This window comes from Fonsecaea multimorphosa, assembly GCF_000836435.1.
Source record: "Fonsecaea multimorphosa CBS 102226 unplaced genomic scaffold supercont1.18, whole genome shotgun sequence".
Classification (NCBI taxonomy): Eukaryota; Fungi; Ascomycota; class Eurotiomycetes; order Chaetothyriales; family Herpotrichiellaceae; genus Fonsecaea; species Fonsecaea multimorphosa.
In genome coordinates this window covers 220,952-238,077 of record NW_015971652.1, presented here as the reverse complement: position 1 = coordinate 238,077, position 17,126 = coordinate 220,952, and the positions used below count along the sequence as shown (strand labels likewise).

Sequence of the window (17,126 nt, the reverse complement as noted above, 5' to 3'; positions counted from 1 at the left end):
AACAGAGAAGCAGGGGCGGGGGTAATGCATGCCAGAGGTGAGTCGGATAGAGTATCGGGGCAAAGTCGCAATTGGAATCTTATCGGTGCGCAGGTGTCGTCGGAGAAAGCAGAAGGTATCACCAGGAAACCGATATTCTGTGGCTTGAAGTGACTGATGACACGGTCAATCTGTTAGTGCGATCAGAGATATCCGCAATGTTCCAATTGCGAAAGCGTCAACGCTCCCTGCCTCACCTATCATTCTGGGAAACAGGCCGAAGTAAGGACTATCTTCCCCTTGAGGTCCGACATTCTAAGCTTGCTGATAGCCTGAAAGATTCCTCGGGACTACGTCTCCAACTTGGAAGAGCAGATTACGGTGCTCACTCGGGAGGTTCAGGACTTGCGGGAACACGCACGGGGCAACTCAGCAGCAACAGACAAAAACGTTGCAAACACTGTAATAGCCTCCCAGTCGGCCCGGGAGACAGGCATCTTTCCTACCTTTGATGAAGGCTCGCCTGTTTTCCAAGACTTGGTCACAAAAGTCAAAAGCGTCGTCGTTGAACCTTTCCAGCAGACACGGTTTTTGGGACAAAGCAGCGGCATCTCCTTCGCCAAAATGGTTCTGGCAGCCATTCATGTTGATAGCCTGTCCTCACCACTTGCTCCGGGGCAACATCCTTCTTATAAATTCTGCCTGATCGAACCATCCTCTCCGGACAAAGCCTCACTGCCACCACGCCATGTTGCAGATCACCTAGTCGACGTTTACTTCCAGTATCGTACACCTCATCTGCCAATTCTAGATCGTTTGCAAGTAAGCAAAGCCATCGACAGCGCATATCGTTCCCTCGGATCAAGCCAAGGATCAATTGAGGTACCTGAGAGGGACATGTTCATAGCGTATATGGTATTCGCCATCGCTCTGGTTGACGTCCCTCATACGTCCGGGGGCCGACCAAGCCAAAGCGACGGATGTTTCCGTTCGGCACTCAGCTGGGTCGAAAAAATCCTCACATACTCCAAGAGCGACGTCGAAACTCTCCGGATTGTGCTTTTGCTGGCCCAATTCGTTGCTCTGTCGCCTTCTCGGGGAAGTCTTTGGCATCTAACAGGCTTCGCTTTGCGTCTTTGCATCGACGTAGGCCTACACTGGGAAACTGAATCACAGTGTCTCAATACGGATCCAGACGTATTGGACGATCGGAGGCGCCTATGGCAGTCCACATATCATTTCGACCGCCTCCTATGCATCACTCTCGGCCGCCCATTCGGTATCCTCGACGAAAGCACGCGTGTCCAGCTTCCGAATCCATGGACGGGATGTCGTCCTGGACGACAACAACAACCTAGCGAATTCGACATCCACGCTCAGCGAGCTCACAACCACTTGTTCACGCTGGCCCGACTGGAATCAGAAATCAAGCACGTACAACATGGCCAAGTTTGGGCTCTAAAACCGGCCTATCCTCGGCCCAGCTGGAATGCCTGGCTACGGGACATTCAGCCCCGTTTGCAGGAATGGAATGCGACCGTTCCCGAACCTAGCAAAGCACATCCGTCTTCGATATTCGCCTCCCAAGCCTACTGGGAGGTGATTTACCAAAACGCCATTCTGCTACTCTATCGTCCGCACGCGGGTGTCAACACGTACCGGTCAGTAGAAGAGCTGTTCATCACCTTTGAAGCTTCTTCCAAAGTCATCGCCGGGCTCAAGGTCTTGCAACGTGAGGGAAGAGTTGAAATGTTGTGGAAATCAGTGCATCACCTCTTCTTGGCTGGGCTAGGAGTCGTATACGGCCTCTGGCATTCGAAGGAAATTCGCAAGCAAAATCCTGTCGGTAAGAGTATTTCCACACTCCAATCCTGCGCATCGACTCTCTCGGCCATGTCAGAGACCTTCCAAGGAGCGGTGGGGTGTCGGAATGCCTTTGATACGCTATCTTCCGTGACAATCGATTGGCTAGTCACCAGAGATATTGAAGAAGTACACCAAAACCGGGTGGAATTCGAGAATCACGTAAGAGAGTTGACGAAGCAATTGCAGCTCTCCCGCGATGGTGGCACAGCGATGACCAATGTCCATCATGGGGCGGCCGACAACATGTTAGCTGTCCTGTCCACTGATAACTTTGACCTCGGTGAATTGCTCAATACGGCGGCGCAGTGGCCCGATCTCGGCGAGTTCAACTTCATCATGGGAGAGCAAGGTGCCATGATGGACACGGTCACTTGACCCTGCTGCTACCGGCGCCGTATAGAATAAGTGCTAAGTAGCAACACTGAATGTCAATACAAGATCGCTTCTGCGCCTCCCGCAGCTCCGGGTTTATGGTCGACGTTTCTCTGTAGTACGCACTCTGGGTAACCTGTCCTTAGGTGATCATTTCCATCGCGATGAAGATATCGGGATAGTGCGTAGCGATCACCTTGACAGAGGGATTATCTGCTCGGAAAATCCCGACCCTCGGAGCGCGAGCGATAGAAATCTGTCAGATCGGCATATCCCGATTCAACACGCCCGATATTTCGAAACGAGACCTTGGACAGACTTTTCGAAGAGAAAAGTCGTACGACGGCGCAATCAAGTATGGCGATCATGCAGTCAAAGGTGCATTATGATATGGATTCTGCTAGAGGACCTTGGAACTCTATCTGAAAGGTCCGCGGCCACTGATAGCAATATCTGTATTGTGCGCGAGTCTGGCGAGGCTGCGTGGCAGCCTTGCGATCCTTGGCACTGTTGGTGACTAATCCGAGACCGTTACAAAAAGCGAGGAAACACATTGCGGCTCAGATCTCTATCACATTGCCCGACCAACTGCTTTCCGTTGCCATTGCTCGACTTGGCTCTATTGAAGTGAGAACTCGATAAGTAAATCCAGGTTATATATTACAGTGCATAATATATTCTTCTTTCATTCAGCACGGCGAGCGATCCAATATCCTTTTGTTATCTCAATCACGAAGCCTTCGCTAGAACCATGCCTGATCACCAAATTTCCGCGTCCGTGCGCATCAACTACACAATCCACGCCCCAACGACGACCACCACCACCACCAAACCGTGGGTCGTGCTGATAAACGGCCTCGCTGATCCACAGACGACGTGGGCCGCGCAGGTCCCGGCCTTCACGCGCGCGGGGTACACGGTGCTCACGTACGACAATCGGGGGGTGGGGCTGTCGTCGCGTCCGGAGACCGACGACGAGGTCTACACGGCCGAAACCATGGCGGCGGATCTGCGCAGCCTGGTCAAGGCGCTCAACTTGCACACCGCCGCGCCGTACCACGTCATGGGCGTCAGTATGGGCGGGATGATCGCGCAGACCTACGCGCTGCTCTATGGCGGGGTCGAGGGGGCGTTGTCTGGGCCTGGTGTGAAGAGTGAAGGGAAGAGCGAAATCGCCAGCCTCACCCTCGCGTGCACGTACGCCGCGCCGGGCCCCTTCTGCGGCAGGATGTTCGCGCTGTGGCGCGACATGGCCCGGCGTATGTCTATCGCCGACGTGATGCGCGACGTCGCCCTGTGGGCCTTCACACCGGCCTTCTTCACCGACCCGGCCACCCGGGATGACGTCGCTGCCATGGAGGCTGAGATGGCCCGGATCGATAGCGACATGGGCCTACGGGCTTATCTCGCCCAATTGAACGTCATTACCGGGTTTGACACCAAGGCCTCTGTGGGACAATTGGGAGAAACGACGTCGGGGATGGAGGTCATCGTGCTCGCGGGTGAGGGCGACATCTTGATTCCCGTATCGCTGTCGAAGGAGCTGCACGCCCTCATCCCAGGAAGTCGCTTCCGGACCACCAGGGGAGGTCACGCCTGTATGTGGGAGTTCTCGGACGAGTTCAACCAGGCGTGCCTGGAAGAGTGGAGAGACGCGGAAGCCAGGATCTGGCCCACTAACAAGTCGTGAATCAGACTCGTGGTTCCCCTGAACAGGTGGTCACGCAGCCACACTGTCCGGTCTTCTGTGTTGCATTGCGCTTCTGTCTGCGTTTGATTTGTGCCATCTTGTGTTTGCTGCGGCGACTGAATGACCCACAGATACTGGTGAAAATATTCCCGTTGCAGCTCAGATACTTCTTTTGTTGCTGTCTCTGCTGCTGCTGCTGCCACCCTGCTCATTGCACGAGTCTGAACCCGCGATCCGTCTTCTCCCACTTCACATCCATCTGCTCGGCGATCCTCAGCACCTCCCTGGGACTGTGGACGTCGGTGACGACGGCACGGGCGTCGCTGGTCAAGGGGTGCGAGAAGGCGGCCAGACTGTTACCCTTCCACAGCAGCGTCTTGTCGCGGGCGGTGGCGGCCATGGTGCCGACCAGCAAGATCAGGGCCAGACCCAGCAGCGCCGCAGGCAGCGCGACCCAGCCCCATCGCACCTGGACGTGCGGCTTGTCCTGGTAGACAGCGCCCAGACCCGCGGGGATCGCGTCGGTGGTGTACGAGTACGAGCGGATGGTGTCGCTCATGGACTTTGCCAGGCTGGCGAACATTTGCGTGAACTGCTGGAAGGGGTTCTGCTCGAAGAATAGCGCCCACATGAACAGCGCAACCGAGGTCGTCGGCTTGTTCTCCGGCGGCGTCCCATACTCCAGCACCTGGCCCAGCCACTGCGTCGAGAAGAAGTCTCGGATCAGCCCCAGGTTGTTGCTCTGGTAGAGATTGGCCGAGTCCGCGTTTGAGTGATTAGTCCAGGACGCCGGTGGTTCCAGAGCGTACACGCCTGTAGCAGAGTCATACCGGCCGGTCGTATACATGTCGACGACCCGCTCGCTCAGCGTGCCACGCGACACGGACGTGTTGAACTTCTGCACACAGTAGTAGACACCGCATTCAAAGGCCTGCTTGTCCGCAATGCCCATGATGTCGCTCGCCGCCGTCGCGTCCCCCTTCCCATCGACCGCGGGGCCCCATGTGGTCTGGATGATGGAGAGCACCGAGAGGGCTGTGTCTGCGTCAAAATGGATCGAGTTCCCAGTATTGCTCGAGATGTCGATGGATGAGTAGTTAACCGCGGGCACGCCAGACACATTCAGTCCGTTGGGCAGCGTGTAGTTGCAGTAGGGCAGGGAGACGTTGGACGCCGGATGGACCCCGTCGTCCTGCCCTGGCACCAGCGCTGTGCCACAGGACTTTTTAAGGGAGGCTGTCACATCGTGGCATGCGCTGCACACGGCCATCGACGTGTACGTTTCAAGCCATGTGCAGTTCCCTGTCGGGCACGAGACGTTCTTCATCTGCGACAGCTCCGTGTACTGATAGATGCCCGAGTATATTGCTCCCACCATGTCGTTGGAGAGACTGGTAGCTAGAAAGCGCCCAGCCCGGTCAGTTGGCTGGGCAGAATAAGGGGATGTTGGGGTCAAAGCAGGGAGGTTAAGAAGGAGATGGGCGGAATACTCACTGAGAGAGTTGCTGCCCCAGTCCAAATTCGTCCTCTGGATCCGTGCAACGTCCACCTGGACCGGCTGCAGCGGGTAGACCACCAGAGCTTGAAACGAGAATCCCGTCCCCAAGGCGGCGATCACGATCACGGCTCCTAAACACGCGAGGCGTCTTTGTCCCCCTGATTGTCAGCTCCAAGGATCCTGTTTCACGAGGAGAGGGCTTCCTGCTTTTTCAGCTTACCGGCAACGCAACGTCCACAAGAGAATCAGCGACCCCAAGGGTCCACGAGACGCCGACTCGAACTTTTGGAAATGTGCCAGCGGCCGGCGGCCTTTCTGAAACCAGATCCATTTCAACTGGCTGATGCTGGCGGCCACGGGAATCAAGAGGCCTGAGTTAAAGGCTGTTGCGAAGACGGAGATGATGGTGTTGATGGTCAGCCCGAACGTCTTGCGGTATCGCCCGCGGCCCACGTGCAGCGTCCACGTCGGCGCCTCTCGCCCATTGTGCACGGCGAGCAGTGCAATCGTGCCCACCAGGCAGCCCAGCGCCAGAGTCCAGCCGAAGAACTCGAACAGCCAGTACCGCTCGACGGCGTTGAGGAGCTTGCTCTTCAGGTCGCGGTTGGGAGACGTCGTCTGGATGCCTTTCTCGGAATCTGGTGGGGGATTTTCTGGGACATCGGTGATCTTGACGTGGCCTTGTCGTTTCGAGCTATCGAGCACCTCCATTGGGAATGCCGTCATGGTTGTGCTGTCGTCGTCACTACTGGTGATGGTGGTGGTGGTACTGCTACTCCAGGGCCGCGTGTACAACAGCGCCTTTCCGGCGCCATATTATCGAGTCCTCGGTACCGTCCCTGAGAATCACCACACTTGGCTTCCTTGACGTGCCTGACAGATCCTCGTATCTGGACATCAACGGCGACACCGTGGTGGCGTCGAGTTTGGGTAGCTGGATGCGGGGGCCTCTAACGAGCAATAGTTATCCGAGACAGCGGTAGCATGATAGTGGATATGTTATCGGGTAACGTCCCCACTCATATTTCCCGAAAAGGGGAGGCATGGCTTGGAAGAGATGGCAGAAGTGGAAATTAACACGATGAGGCTCAGGGCGCGAGCGTGGTCCCTGTTGGTCTGGACTCAATGTGCGGAAAAGGGGTGGATAGCGTGTGGATAGCGGGTGGGTCAAGCATTGTCTCCACCTTCCCGACTAGTCGCTATAACAGAAACAAGGGCCCCGAGAAAATCCTTAACATCCACGCTTTTCCCATCACCCATGGTCTGGCTACGGCCAAGCAGTGGAGTCATAGAAACCCTACGAGTGCTCGGCTGCCCTTTTGGAGCAAACTTCGACGCCGTCATCGGCACCAATTGGCTGGTAAGAGCTGCTATGTTTGGCAAAGCAGGCCTCGCTAACTAACATCGCCCGAGGACTTTTGTGCCCCAAAGTACGAGAACCTGTCCACTCAACCCCTTGTTCGCCACGTGTGATACCGGCAAACATGGAGCTCGCCATCGTTCTGGTCCCTGATCTACCCTCTCTCTCTCCTGGGCAAGTGAGATCTTGTGCCCACACGGTGTCGTCCAGGGCCATTTCTCCCGGCGGGTCTTGGAGTTTAGTTCAGGTCATAGCTCCTGCGTTTGTCTCTGTCCATTTTCCTTGCGTGCTTGTGGCTTGCTGGACTGTGGTCTTGTGCTGTTCTCGGCGCATCTGACTTGAAACCTTGTCACCGCATTAAGGGAGAAAGGTCGGGTTGTGGCTCCGAACGAGAAAACGTGAAAATCATGGCGTGGAGATTTGCCGGCCTGGAACGGTTGTCGCGTGTGTGCGGTGCGGGACGGCTAGAAAGGTAAGAAGCTCTCTTTTCTCCCTGAGATGAGTGCCCCGTTTATAACTACTTGTATTCTTCGACCTCGGGTTCTGGTGGGTTTTTGCTTCTCTCAGAAAGTACTCGGTACACCCTTCAGGTCGAGCTCCAACACCAATCCTTTGACACGGATCAATCCAAGATGGCCGTCAAAGACGCCATTGTGACGGTACAAGATGCCATTTCCGATTACCAGGACAAACAGTCGACGCACTATGCCAACCAGAGTATCGAGATGACACGGCAGTCGTCAAGTCCCATAAACAGAGCCGCTCCTCCTTACCAACCTCAAAGACAACTCTCTGATAGTGATCCGGATGATGAAGGATTGACACAACTAGGTTTGAAATGGAAGCGGATCAGGAGGAACGTGCTCCTACGGTACATCATCTACATCGTCCCCGTGGCCATCCTTCTGGCCATCCCGATCGTTCTCTGCGCCACAGTATACAAGGACAAGAAGATCAAGTCCAGTTTCAAAACCTCGTCCACAGCCCAAATTGCCACATCAAATGTCACCCAGACCGATCCCGTGCACGGCAACAGCACCAGCGATATCACTACGCTATACAACACGACCTATGAAAATGTCTACCAGGTCACCACCCACGAGGAGCACGGTGGGATTCGTCTCTTGGGTCTCTTCATCTGGATCGAAGTCGTCTGGGTATTCCTGTGGATTGCCAAACTCTTGGCCCAGGCGGTGCCGATCGTCTTCCAAACCGTTGGCGGAGCCATCCACACGGGTATCCGCAAGTACTGGCTCGTGCTCAAGGCGGTGGAAATTCCATTATCGCTCTTCTTCTGGGCCATCTTGTCGATCTGTTCGTACTCGCTCATCTACGTGTTTGACCAGGAGTTCCACAAGGAACACGCTGGGAACATCACGTGGCTCAGCACGCTGCACAAGGTGCTCAAGGCGACCATTGGTGTCTCGGCGCTCTACCTGGTGGAGAAGATGCTCATCCAGATGGTCAGCGTCAACTACCACGGCAAGCAGTTCTACGACAACATCAAGGAGCTCAAGACGCTCAGCCGCGCCATCGAAACCATGTACGATGTCTCGCGTCAACGGTTTCACGACAACCACCCGTCCTTCATGGAGGAAGACCTGGATATCCACGACACCAAGGGATATCGCAAGGACCGGCTAGGACGGTTGAAGAGCAAGGACCAGTCGACGGCCATTTTCATGACCAATCTCGGGAATGCCGCTGCCAATGCCACTTCTGTGCTCGGATACCTCGTCAGCGACATCGCCGGCAGACAAGTCCTCATGCCCACCGCATCCGGCCCCGTTGTCGAGGCGGCGCTCGAACGGCCCGTCAGCGCCGAAGCCCTGGCCCGCCGGATCTGGAACTCGTTCACCAACTTTGGAGAGATCCAGTTGGACCAAGCCGCCATCACCACCATGATGGGCGCCGGCCGCGAAGCTCAAGCCGCCTACATCCACTCCAAGGTCGACGCGGACGAGAACGGCGACGTCACCATGGAAGAGATGGTGGATCTGGTGAAAAAGGTCGCCAACGACAGGAAGACCATCTGGGAAGGGGCCAACGACGTCAAGGACGCCATCAAAGTGCTGGACCGCGTCCTTGCAGTCATCGTCTTGATCTTTGTGTTCCTCATCTACGCCGCTTTCTTCTCCAATTATCTCGCCAACCACTACACCCAGATCTGGTCGACCTTTACGGGGTGTTCGTTCCTGTTCTCCAGCACGGCAGGTGAACTGTTCGCGGCGTGTATCACCGTCTTCATCAAACACCCTTACGATGTGGGCGACCGCATCAACGTCAACGACGTCGACATGGACGTCATCAAGATCTCGCTTCTCTACTCTGTTTTCAGAGAGGTGCAGTCCAAGCAGCAGATCCAGATCCCCAACAGCGTCATCAACGGCGTGTGGATCAAGAACCTCACCCGCTCGAAGGAGCTCCGGGAGCAAATGACGTTGAATGTGTCCGTGGGGACCTCGTTCGAGGACATTGAGACCCTGCGCGGCGAGATGCTCAAGTACGTGGCCGAGCACAAGCGGGACTTCATGCCCGCGGTGGACATCCAGTTGATGTCCATTGCGGACCTGTCCAAGCTCGAGCTGCGCGTCGAGTTCCAGCACAAGGGCAATTACGCGAGTGACTTTGTCCGCGCCCAGCACCGCAGCAAGTTCGTGTGCGCGCTGCTGTCGGCCGTGCGGAAAGTGCCCATCGACGGGCCCGGTGGCGGCGGCCCCGCCGCCGGATCGATGGAGTCGCCCAGCTACACGGTCGCCATCACCGACGACGTGGCCAAGGCGGCCAAGGCCGTGTTTGACGACAACAAGGACAAGAAGCGCATGATCCCGAAGAACAGCCCCCAAGCCAGTGAGATCGGCGTGGCCGTTGGAGGGCCTCAGGGCAGTACGGCTCTGCAAGTCCAGTCTGCCCTCATTCGAAGTCGGACTGGCGGCGGGCCTCGGGGATCTGATGACTTTACCAATGTCCCTTTGCGTCTATAACAGCGCCCACGCCCTATCTTGAGGGGTCTTTTTTTGGGCGAGGACACGGACGGATCTGATTCATGAGGGGATTTGGGGACGCTTATCTTGACGCGTTTGGCGGGGAAAAGGCTATTATATTATGCCATGGATTAGAAATTTTGTCGGTTTTTAGAACTTCCTCGGCAAGCGCTGGTGTACAGTATTTCTAGCATGGGTTTGTGTTATCAGGTATATACCATTTGGGTTTGTTGGTCTAATGACAGTCAATGGTCTTTTGAGTATCTCCCCCAGAAGTACTCTCTGAATCGAGAATTGGTGCTCTAATATCATATACTTTTCTATTGCTTACTTCGTACGCGAGCAATCCAAGTATGTACCTAGGTCAAGCGGCGAGGCTGACGAGGCTGACGAGGCTGCACAGGTAAAAGGTAATTGGTGGGACGGGTTGGCAACGGGGCAAATTCTTATGTCATCAGCCGAGGCATTCAATCTTGAAAAAGCTGTATGAGGCTCAAGGACAACTTCTGGGGAAAGTAGAGTACCATAATTACGTGGTACGGAGTAGCGCACGAGCCCCTAACGAGCACCCAACGACTGACTCTCGAACCAGTCTATCCATCCATTGATCCATCCTATCCTCCAGCAGCTGACAGGCCTGCAGCGCGTTCCTGACCTGTTGTACCGGTGGTGTTCCGACGAGGGCGGAGTATCGGAACCGACCTGAAAGCGCTTATTTTCTCACTCGCTCCATCCGGGGTTCGCATATTCGAAACTGAGAAACATCTCGTTCATTTTCGTTCGGTTTGATCCTAAAAAAACAAGGATAGTGCATTTCTCCACCGAGAGTGTCTCGATCGACGGATCCGAACACGAACACGACACAAATCACACGACTTGGGCTCGGTATATACTGAGGGCTGAGGGACTCATCTAGATCGCCGTTTTTTCGAGGATTCAAGGATGCTGGGCTTGGATATCGCAGCGAAGCGGAGGCGTAAGATTGAGGACTATCCGTACAGGTTGGAGTATCGCACGAGATGGTAAGAGCATCCCTACCACACCTGTATCACGAGCAGGATCAGGAGCACCGGCATCAGGATCAGCACGAGCACGAGCACTAGAACATCACAGCACAGCCCCCTCCCATGGCTCAGTGGTATGAGGCTAGCTATCATGTGGCTAGCATCTTCCTACTCAGACCATCGAGAAACCCCTCCTGCACACACACACATCTCCATCTCCTTCATCATCTCCATCTTCTTCCTATTCTAACCCTTTTCCCCTCCCTCTTTCGGGGGTGGTCGTCTCTAGGTCCGACAACGACGTCTACGGCCACATGAACAACCCCTACTACGGGGTGCTCTGCGACAGCATCGCGAACCAATACCTGATCGAGAAATGCAACTACAGCATGCACAAGTCCCCGCAGTCGGGCATCATCGCGCACACCTACTTTGACTATTTCGGGTCGGTCGAGTACCCCGGCGTGCTCGAGGTCGGGCTGCGCGTCGCCAAGCTGGGGAAGTCCAGCGTGCTGTATGAGGTCGGTGTGTTCAAGAAGGGCGACGCCGTCGTCAAGGCTGTGGGTGGGAGTATGCACGTTTGGGTGAGTAATGATGGAGGGGTGCTGGGGAGGCCGGCCAAGGAGGGCATGCCGGTCGAGGTGAGGAGGGCGTATGAGGCGTTGATGGACCCCGAGGACCAGGCGAGTAGTGATGGAAAGATGGATGGAGAGGCGGACAAGAGGAAGGCGAAGTTGTGATCGAGCTGGAATGGACTGGACTTGCGGATAGTTTCAATCCATGTGAGGGGGGGTTGTATTTTACAGATTCGTTACCTCCCATCACGGCAATCGGGTAGAAACATAAATACTCATAAAAATGATAGAACCTGCATCCCATCCCGTGGCCACGAAAGATGTGTTCCTCTCCCTCAACCACAGGGTGAGCTTTCTTCGCCCTCACCCTCCACCTTTCCCCTCCGACTCCCAGGATACCTATTTGACGTGCCCTGCACCATCATCCGCCCAGTGATGCGATCATCTACCACCACTACTGCATAACTACTGATACCGCGCTACTGTGACCAAGTCACCGCCGCCATCAACCCCCCAAACGCCGTAACCATGCCCGTCGCGCGGTCCCCATGCCTCACATACCACGCACTAGAAGCCCAGTACAGCGCCACTGTCAAGGCCGTGATGGCGCGGTCGATTGCCGTCCACTGTGTCGCCGGGTCGCGCTGCGAGAGCTGATAGGTATACAGCGCGGTGATGCCGAAGAAGACGCTGCCTTGGTACCAGCCCGCTTTGGCGTAGCAGCGCAGGAGCGCGGGAAGAGAGGTCCATGCGGGGAGGGAGAAGGTGTTGAGGCCGTGGACCTAGATTGAGTTAATCTGAGTGGAGGGAGGCAGGGAGGGAAGAAGGCGAGGGTGGGGAGCGTGATGAATGGTAGAAATAAGATGCGAGAAGAAGGTAAGGACGGTGGGTTTATCATGGCGTGGGCCGCGTGTGATGATGAAACTTCTTTACTTACAGTATGCCCAACAGCCACGAGGGCGTGGGTGATGCTGGCGGCTAGCGCGACGCGAGACATTGCTCAATGTTTATATCTTCCCTCTTCCCTTTCTTCTTTAGCGTGATGATCAGTGCGAAGTTGGGGAACAGGCGCTGGCTTACAAGTCAAGTCAGTTACTGTGGACAGATGATAAAATCTGGACGTCAACAAACAGGAGACAACAGACCAAACTTCAAGAGACGAGACGAGAGACCACCTGCAGATATGTACTTGCAGAAGTCGAGGTGTAAATGAGGTCGACTGATTGATTTGGCTTCCGAAGTGAAGTGTCAGACCTGCAGTTCTCCTCTTGCGTTCATCTTACAATTCGGTCAATCATCCGCAACGGAACCGAGGCTGCGAGGCTAGTGAGGCTTTCGTGCGTAGCCAAAGGACGCACCCTCGCGGAACGATATTTGCACCGAACAACCCTGAACATTGATGCTGACGACTTTAAAGTCGAATACGATTCCAAGGTGACTTGTACACACTATAGTCCATATGAAAGCGGCTAGGCCAGCCCAAGATCAGACAGACACGCTAGAATTCCCTCAGTCCAAACGCTGGAATATTCAACCATACATGCACAGTGCACCATAAGACTACTACTCTGCTTCTATCCTCGTCGCGAAGGAACCCAAGTTTCGCTAGAGGCCCTGCGCTCCTGAGCCGCCAACTTCGCAACCTCCTGTTCGAATTTTGTGAATGCCGTGCTGGTCCCTCTCCAAGAACCACGCGATGCTCGTTTCTTCGGCCGTACCGATGAGCTCTTGGTAGTATTGGCAGTCTTGGCAGTCACCTGTCTTGGTCTGCTCTCTGTTGCACGGTTTTGTGGCTTGACGAATAGACCCGGTGAAGGTTCAAGAGGCTCTGGTGGGTTGGGTGTGGGAGGCATCGAGGTCTTGATCGCCGGCCCTGGAGACCCCTTTCTTGGGGTTGTCCGTGTTGAGAGACTCCTGTCAACGTCGGGCGTCCCCAGTTCCGGTGAAGGCGCGCGAGCAGCGTCTTCGCGCCATCTTTCAATGCTGTCATTGCTATCAATGCGGTCTTCAATGGCCTCACCGGTTTGGACAAGCTGCTTAAACCGCTGTTGTTGTACAGCAATGGTTTCCTTCACTGTCAATGGTTTCCCTGTCTTGGTTGACGAAACAGGCGCAGTAGCAAAAGATTGTCCTTCTTGATGTAACGAGACGTCGCCCACAGACGTCCTTCTCGGTGTCCCTCCTTGGTTTTCGAATGCAGACGGTCTTATAATCCTTTGATGGTGGCTTGGATCTTCAATGAAGTCATGGAAGAATTCAAAAAATCCCACAGCTGCAGTACCTGCAGTCCCTGCGTAGGGTCGATAACTATGAAAATGGTGAAAGACTGCATCGTCGAGATGACATTGATGGATCAACTTCGGCCCTGGTTCGCGGGTCCAGATCTCCTTGATAAAACAGTATGAAGTGAAGAAATCTTCCGCGTTCCCTTTATAGTCGGGGTAGGCTGCCTGATACCTTGTAAAGAGATCATTACCCACGCCTGGCTCGGCCGGAATGGCTTTGACTTCTCCATTGCTCACTCCACCATATGCAGATTGGCGAGTGATCGGTGTCGATGACCGCCTAGGTGTATTGTTTGCAGAGTCTAGCTGCTGATGGCGCCTTCCCTGCTTTGGTGAGGATCCCATGGGGCCACTCCTGCCGTCATCATCTTCCCTCGATGACAAGAGAGAGTCTCGTGTTGATGCTTGGGGGTTGCCCATCATCCGCGAGGTCTCCTGACGATATTGTGTCCTTTCTTCACACAGTAGACTCTCACCGTTGCGACCCGTTGTTATTTGAGGCGTTGACATAACACATCGTATAACGTCATAGAGCATGTCAGGCTCCGGTGGTCGCTGCTCACGATGTTCTGGCTCTTTTCCATTTTCATGATCGGTGGCCCCTTCTTGCTCTTGCCGTTGCCTTTTGATGGGAACATCGCTGATTCCCGAGTTTGTTCGCTTCCGTTTTGCCAAAACAGAAATCAACTCATGAGTCTGAGACACGGACTGCACCAACGCGTTTTCATCGGCTCTAGGACCAGCCTCCTTGGATGATCCTGGACTATTTTCTGCCCCAATAGCACGGTTTCGTCTTCCTGCGCCTCCTCCAGCATCAACAACCCTGGCTCCTGCCAACTCAGATTGTTGCAGCCGAGAGCCAAGATCGTCGCTATTGCCACAAAACGGCAGATGCCGCTGGTCAGGACCAGGCTGTACCTTTTCTTGTGAGTCAGCGCTGGCAGAGAGAGTATTGTCCAAGCTTGCACCGCAGATCGGACTCGATGTCTTGTCTGGGTTAGCATCTTCGAATCTCGTCGCTTCAGACACTTGCGGTTCAAAGTGTGCTACAGTGTGGCTATTTGGATCCGAATCTGGAGTCGGATTTGAGCTCCCATCTACCGGTAAAGGAGCACTGCTTCGAGCTTTCATCGCAACCGCAGCAAGGACCCCTGAGCTTGGTTCATTGTAAGTTCCGGGCACGAAAGTCGAAGTAGGGTTTCCATCATCGAGCCCATTTTTGGCCATGGTCGAAGTCATTCGCGAAGCAATGAGCCGGGGGAAACTGGATCCTTTGCCGCCGTACGGCGTCCTTGTAACCTGTATTTTCTTTGAACTGGAACCATCTGATACCCCTGCAACCATGGAAGCATTGTCCTCCTGGGATGAGCTCTTGTCATTCACATCAGCATGTTGTAGTTGCGCCGATAGTGGGGTATCCTCAGCTGAAGAGGCACTCTGATGTGAACCTGACCCCAGAGGAAGGGGACCATGATCATGGGTCGATGATTGAACTTTCGACCCTCGTGCCTGGCTGGTGGCACTGCCTGATGACGGTTCTTGACCGCTTAGCATTGCGCTCTCTTTTTCTCTACTATCAGCATGGTAAGAAAGTCGTTTCTGTCGTGTTAGGTCTGGGAGAGGGCTGTTCGGTGGCAGTTTAGTCGCTCGCCGCTGTTGAGTTGGCGGACTTTGAGACCAGTCAGCAAATTCCTCGGAATCGCTTGCGTTCCCTTCGCTGGGATTGGCCGGTTTCAAATCTTGACCTTGTCCATGTTCAGTTGGACGTGGATCCTGTCCCGAGGCCTCAGGTTCTACATCCGTGGAGGACGAAGCTGGACCGCTCGCTCGTTCATCTGCAGCGTCGGAGAGTTCTACCAGGAGTTCTAGAGGAACCTCTCCTGGCCTCTGTGTGCGACCAACGAGAGGTGGCTGCCAACTGTCTCCGGACTCCAAAAGCGATGCCAACAACTTTGCCTGTTTTTTTGGGATCTTTTGGATGTGTCTGGGAATATATCTCCCTGCTTGTGCTTCATCACGCCAACGCTGGAAACGACTAGGACGCTCTTGATCCGATCGCGTGACAATGATCCGCTTTGGAGGACTCCATTTTGTGGCTAGATTGCATGGCTCTTTGTAGGCATGGTCCGCTGAGTGCCCCGGAGATTCTGGAACGTTGCCGCCAAGCTCAGATATTTCTACAGGACTGCTTTTTTCATTGTCTGCTGTCAAGGTAGGAGTGACCTGAAGTCGCGGCAGGGTAGGATTTGCTGAATGCGAGAGGCGCCTGGGTGCTAGCCCTCTCCCTTGGCCGGTTGTCGTCGACGGAGGCAAGACAGACTCGTTGGATGGCGTGATGATTTCTGCAGTAGTTAGGAGTTTCGGTGCGGGCTGTTGTGTCTGATTTGAAGGGATACAATCCGGAACACCATTTCCCCCTTGTATATCCTGAGCCGACGGTAGAAAATGCTCCTCTTGCTCACTGGTGTCTGCCCTTTTTATTTCGAGGGGAGTCGGTTCAGTTGGGGTGGTCAGGTTCCAACCACTGAGACCATTGGGAACTTGGGTGCAGAATGGCTGCTGCGATAAATCCTCCTCATCATTCTTCTCAACATCGCCATCAGGGTTTGTAGCCCTATGAGATATCGGTGGACTGAAAGCAACCTGTGATTTGATAGAGGCGGGGCTACCGCGTGAGGCGGGCGTTGAGGGAGCACGGTTGTGTCGTTTCTTGGCCCAATACTTAGACATTCTCTTGCGTACATCTTGGTCTTCAGTGACAGCACAGCCAGAAGAAAGATTTCGTTCTATCCGATCCGCCTCATCCACAATCTTGCAGGTCGTAATCTCGAGCAAAGGCTTGGGTGGGTTGACATGAGGGGTGACTCGAAGGACGGGATCGACGAGTTGTAAGGGTGTTCCATGCTGAGCACCAGAGTCTATTATCTCACTTGCCGTGCCTTTGGTGAAAATGCTTTCTATTTTGTGTATTCCGTCAGAGATCTCTCCTCGTGGTTCTGTTGTACCTAGTTTCGGCAGCTGATGTCAAGGGTCAACCATGCAGGCGAGATAAAAAGTGCGGGCTCATCTTTACCTTCAGAAGGTACACAGTCTGTTGACATGGCGCCTTGTAACTTGCTTTCAAACTGTCGTCAATTTTCTGGAATTGATAGTCGGCAGAGCGGCATCCTTCGAGTTCGCGAAACCACGCATCAAGACTGGACTTGATGAACTCGGCCAGCCATGGCTTCTGGGATTCCATGGATCCCGGGAGAGTAACACATTCGAATATGCACGATCAATGTGGATGAGTGGCATCATTTGGCGCAACAGCATTTGCAGATTCGAGTGTTTGGGGTGCCGCAGTCAGTGCCCGCTTCAAATTGGCGAGTTGGCTAAAGCGCAGTTTGACGCGTTCCGACGCGACTCCCTTTGCCAAGCCAGTGACGTTGGCGGAGAGGCGGTCGGATAATTGAAGCGAACGGCGAATCCCTGCTGTGCCCAAGCCAAATGGCGCAGGCGGCGTCCTGCGGA

General features: G+C 54.6%; 7 protein-coding genes across 7 annotated transcripts; 4 read left to right on the top strand and 3 right to left on the bottom strand.

The window, feature by feature from the left end:
• Nucleotides 1-28: 28 nt before the first annotated feature.
• Z520_08234 (uncharacterized protein) lies at nucleotides 29-2,220 on the top strand (the record flags this gene model as incomplete). Its single annotated transcript, XM_016778731.1, has 3 exons — nucleotides 29-37; nucleotides 178-261; nucleotides 319-2,220. The coding sequence occupies 3 exons, from the start codon at nucleotides 29-31 to the stop codon at nucleotides 2,218-2,220; spliced, it is 1,995 nt and encodes a 664-aa protein (XP_016630102.1).
• Nucleotides 2,221-2,968: 748 nt separating this feature from the next.
• Z520_08233 (uncharacterized protein) lies at nucleotides 2,969-3,907 on the top strand (the record flags this gene model as incomplete). The annotated part of the gene is made up of 1 exon (XM_016778730.1): nucleotides 2,969-3,907. One exon carries the CDS (start codon nucleotides 2,969-2,971, stop codon nucleotides 3,905-3,907), a length of 939 nt encoding a protein of 312 aa, XP_016630101.1.
• A 208-nt stretch (nucleotides 3,908-4,115) lies between these two features.
• Z520_08232 (uncharacterized protein) lies at nucleotides 4,116-6,131 on the bottom strand (the record flags this gene model as incomplete). Its single annotated transcript, XM_016778729.1, has 2 exons — nucleotides 4,116-5,553; nucleotides 5,626-6,131. The coding sequence occupies 2 exons, from the start codon at nucleotides 6,129-6,131 to the stop codon at nucleotides 4,116-4,118; spliced, it is 1,944 nt and encodes a 647-aa protein (XP_016630100.1).
• A 1,266-nt stretch (nucleotides 6,132-7,397) lies between these two features.
• Nucleotides 7,398-9,749, top strand: Z520_08231 (uncharacterized protein; the record flags this gene model as incomplete). The annotated part of the gene is made up of 1 exon (XM_016778728.1): nucleotides 7,398-9,749. The coding sequence occupies one exon, from the start codon at nucleotides 7,398-7,400 to the stop codon at nucleotides 9,747-9,749; it is 2,352 nt and encodes a 783-aa protein (XP_016630099.1).
• A 1,318-nt stretch (nucleotides 9,750-11,067) lies between these two features.
• Nucleotides 11,068-11,493, top strand: Z520_08230 (uncharacterized protein; the record flags this gene model as incomplete). Its single annotated transcript, XM_016778727.1, has 1 exon — nucleotides 11,068-11,493. One exon carries the CDS (start codon nucleotides 11,068-11,070, stop codon nucleotides 11,491-11,493), a length of 426 nt encoding a protein of 141 aa, XP_016630098.1.
• A 314-nt stretch (nucleotides 11,494-11,807) lies between these two features.
• Z520_08229 (uncharacterized protein) lies at nucleotides 11,808-12,325 on the bottom strand (the record flags this gene model as incomplete). Its single annotated transcript, XM_016778726.1, has 2 exons — nucleotides 11,808-12,110; nucleotides 12,266-12,325. 2 exons carry the CDS (start codon nucleotides 12,323-12,325, stop codon nucleotides 11,808-11,810), a joined length of 363 nt encoding a protein of 120 aa, XP_016630097.1.
• Nucleotides 12,326-12,902: 577 nt separating this feature from the next.
• Nucleotides 12,903-16,854, bottom strand: Z520_08228 (uncharacterized protein; the record flags this gene model as incomplete). Its single annotated transcript, XM_016778725.1, has 2 exons — nucleotides 12,903-16,631; nucleotides 16,687-16,854. The coding sequence occupies 2 exons, from the start codon at nucleotides 16,852-16,854 to the stop codon at nucleotides 12,903-12,905; spliced, it is 3,897 nt and encodes a 1,298-aa protein (XP_016630096.1).
• Nucleotides 16,855-17,126: the final 272 nt, after the last annotated feature.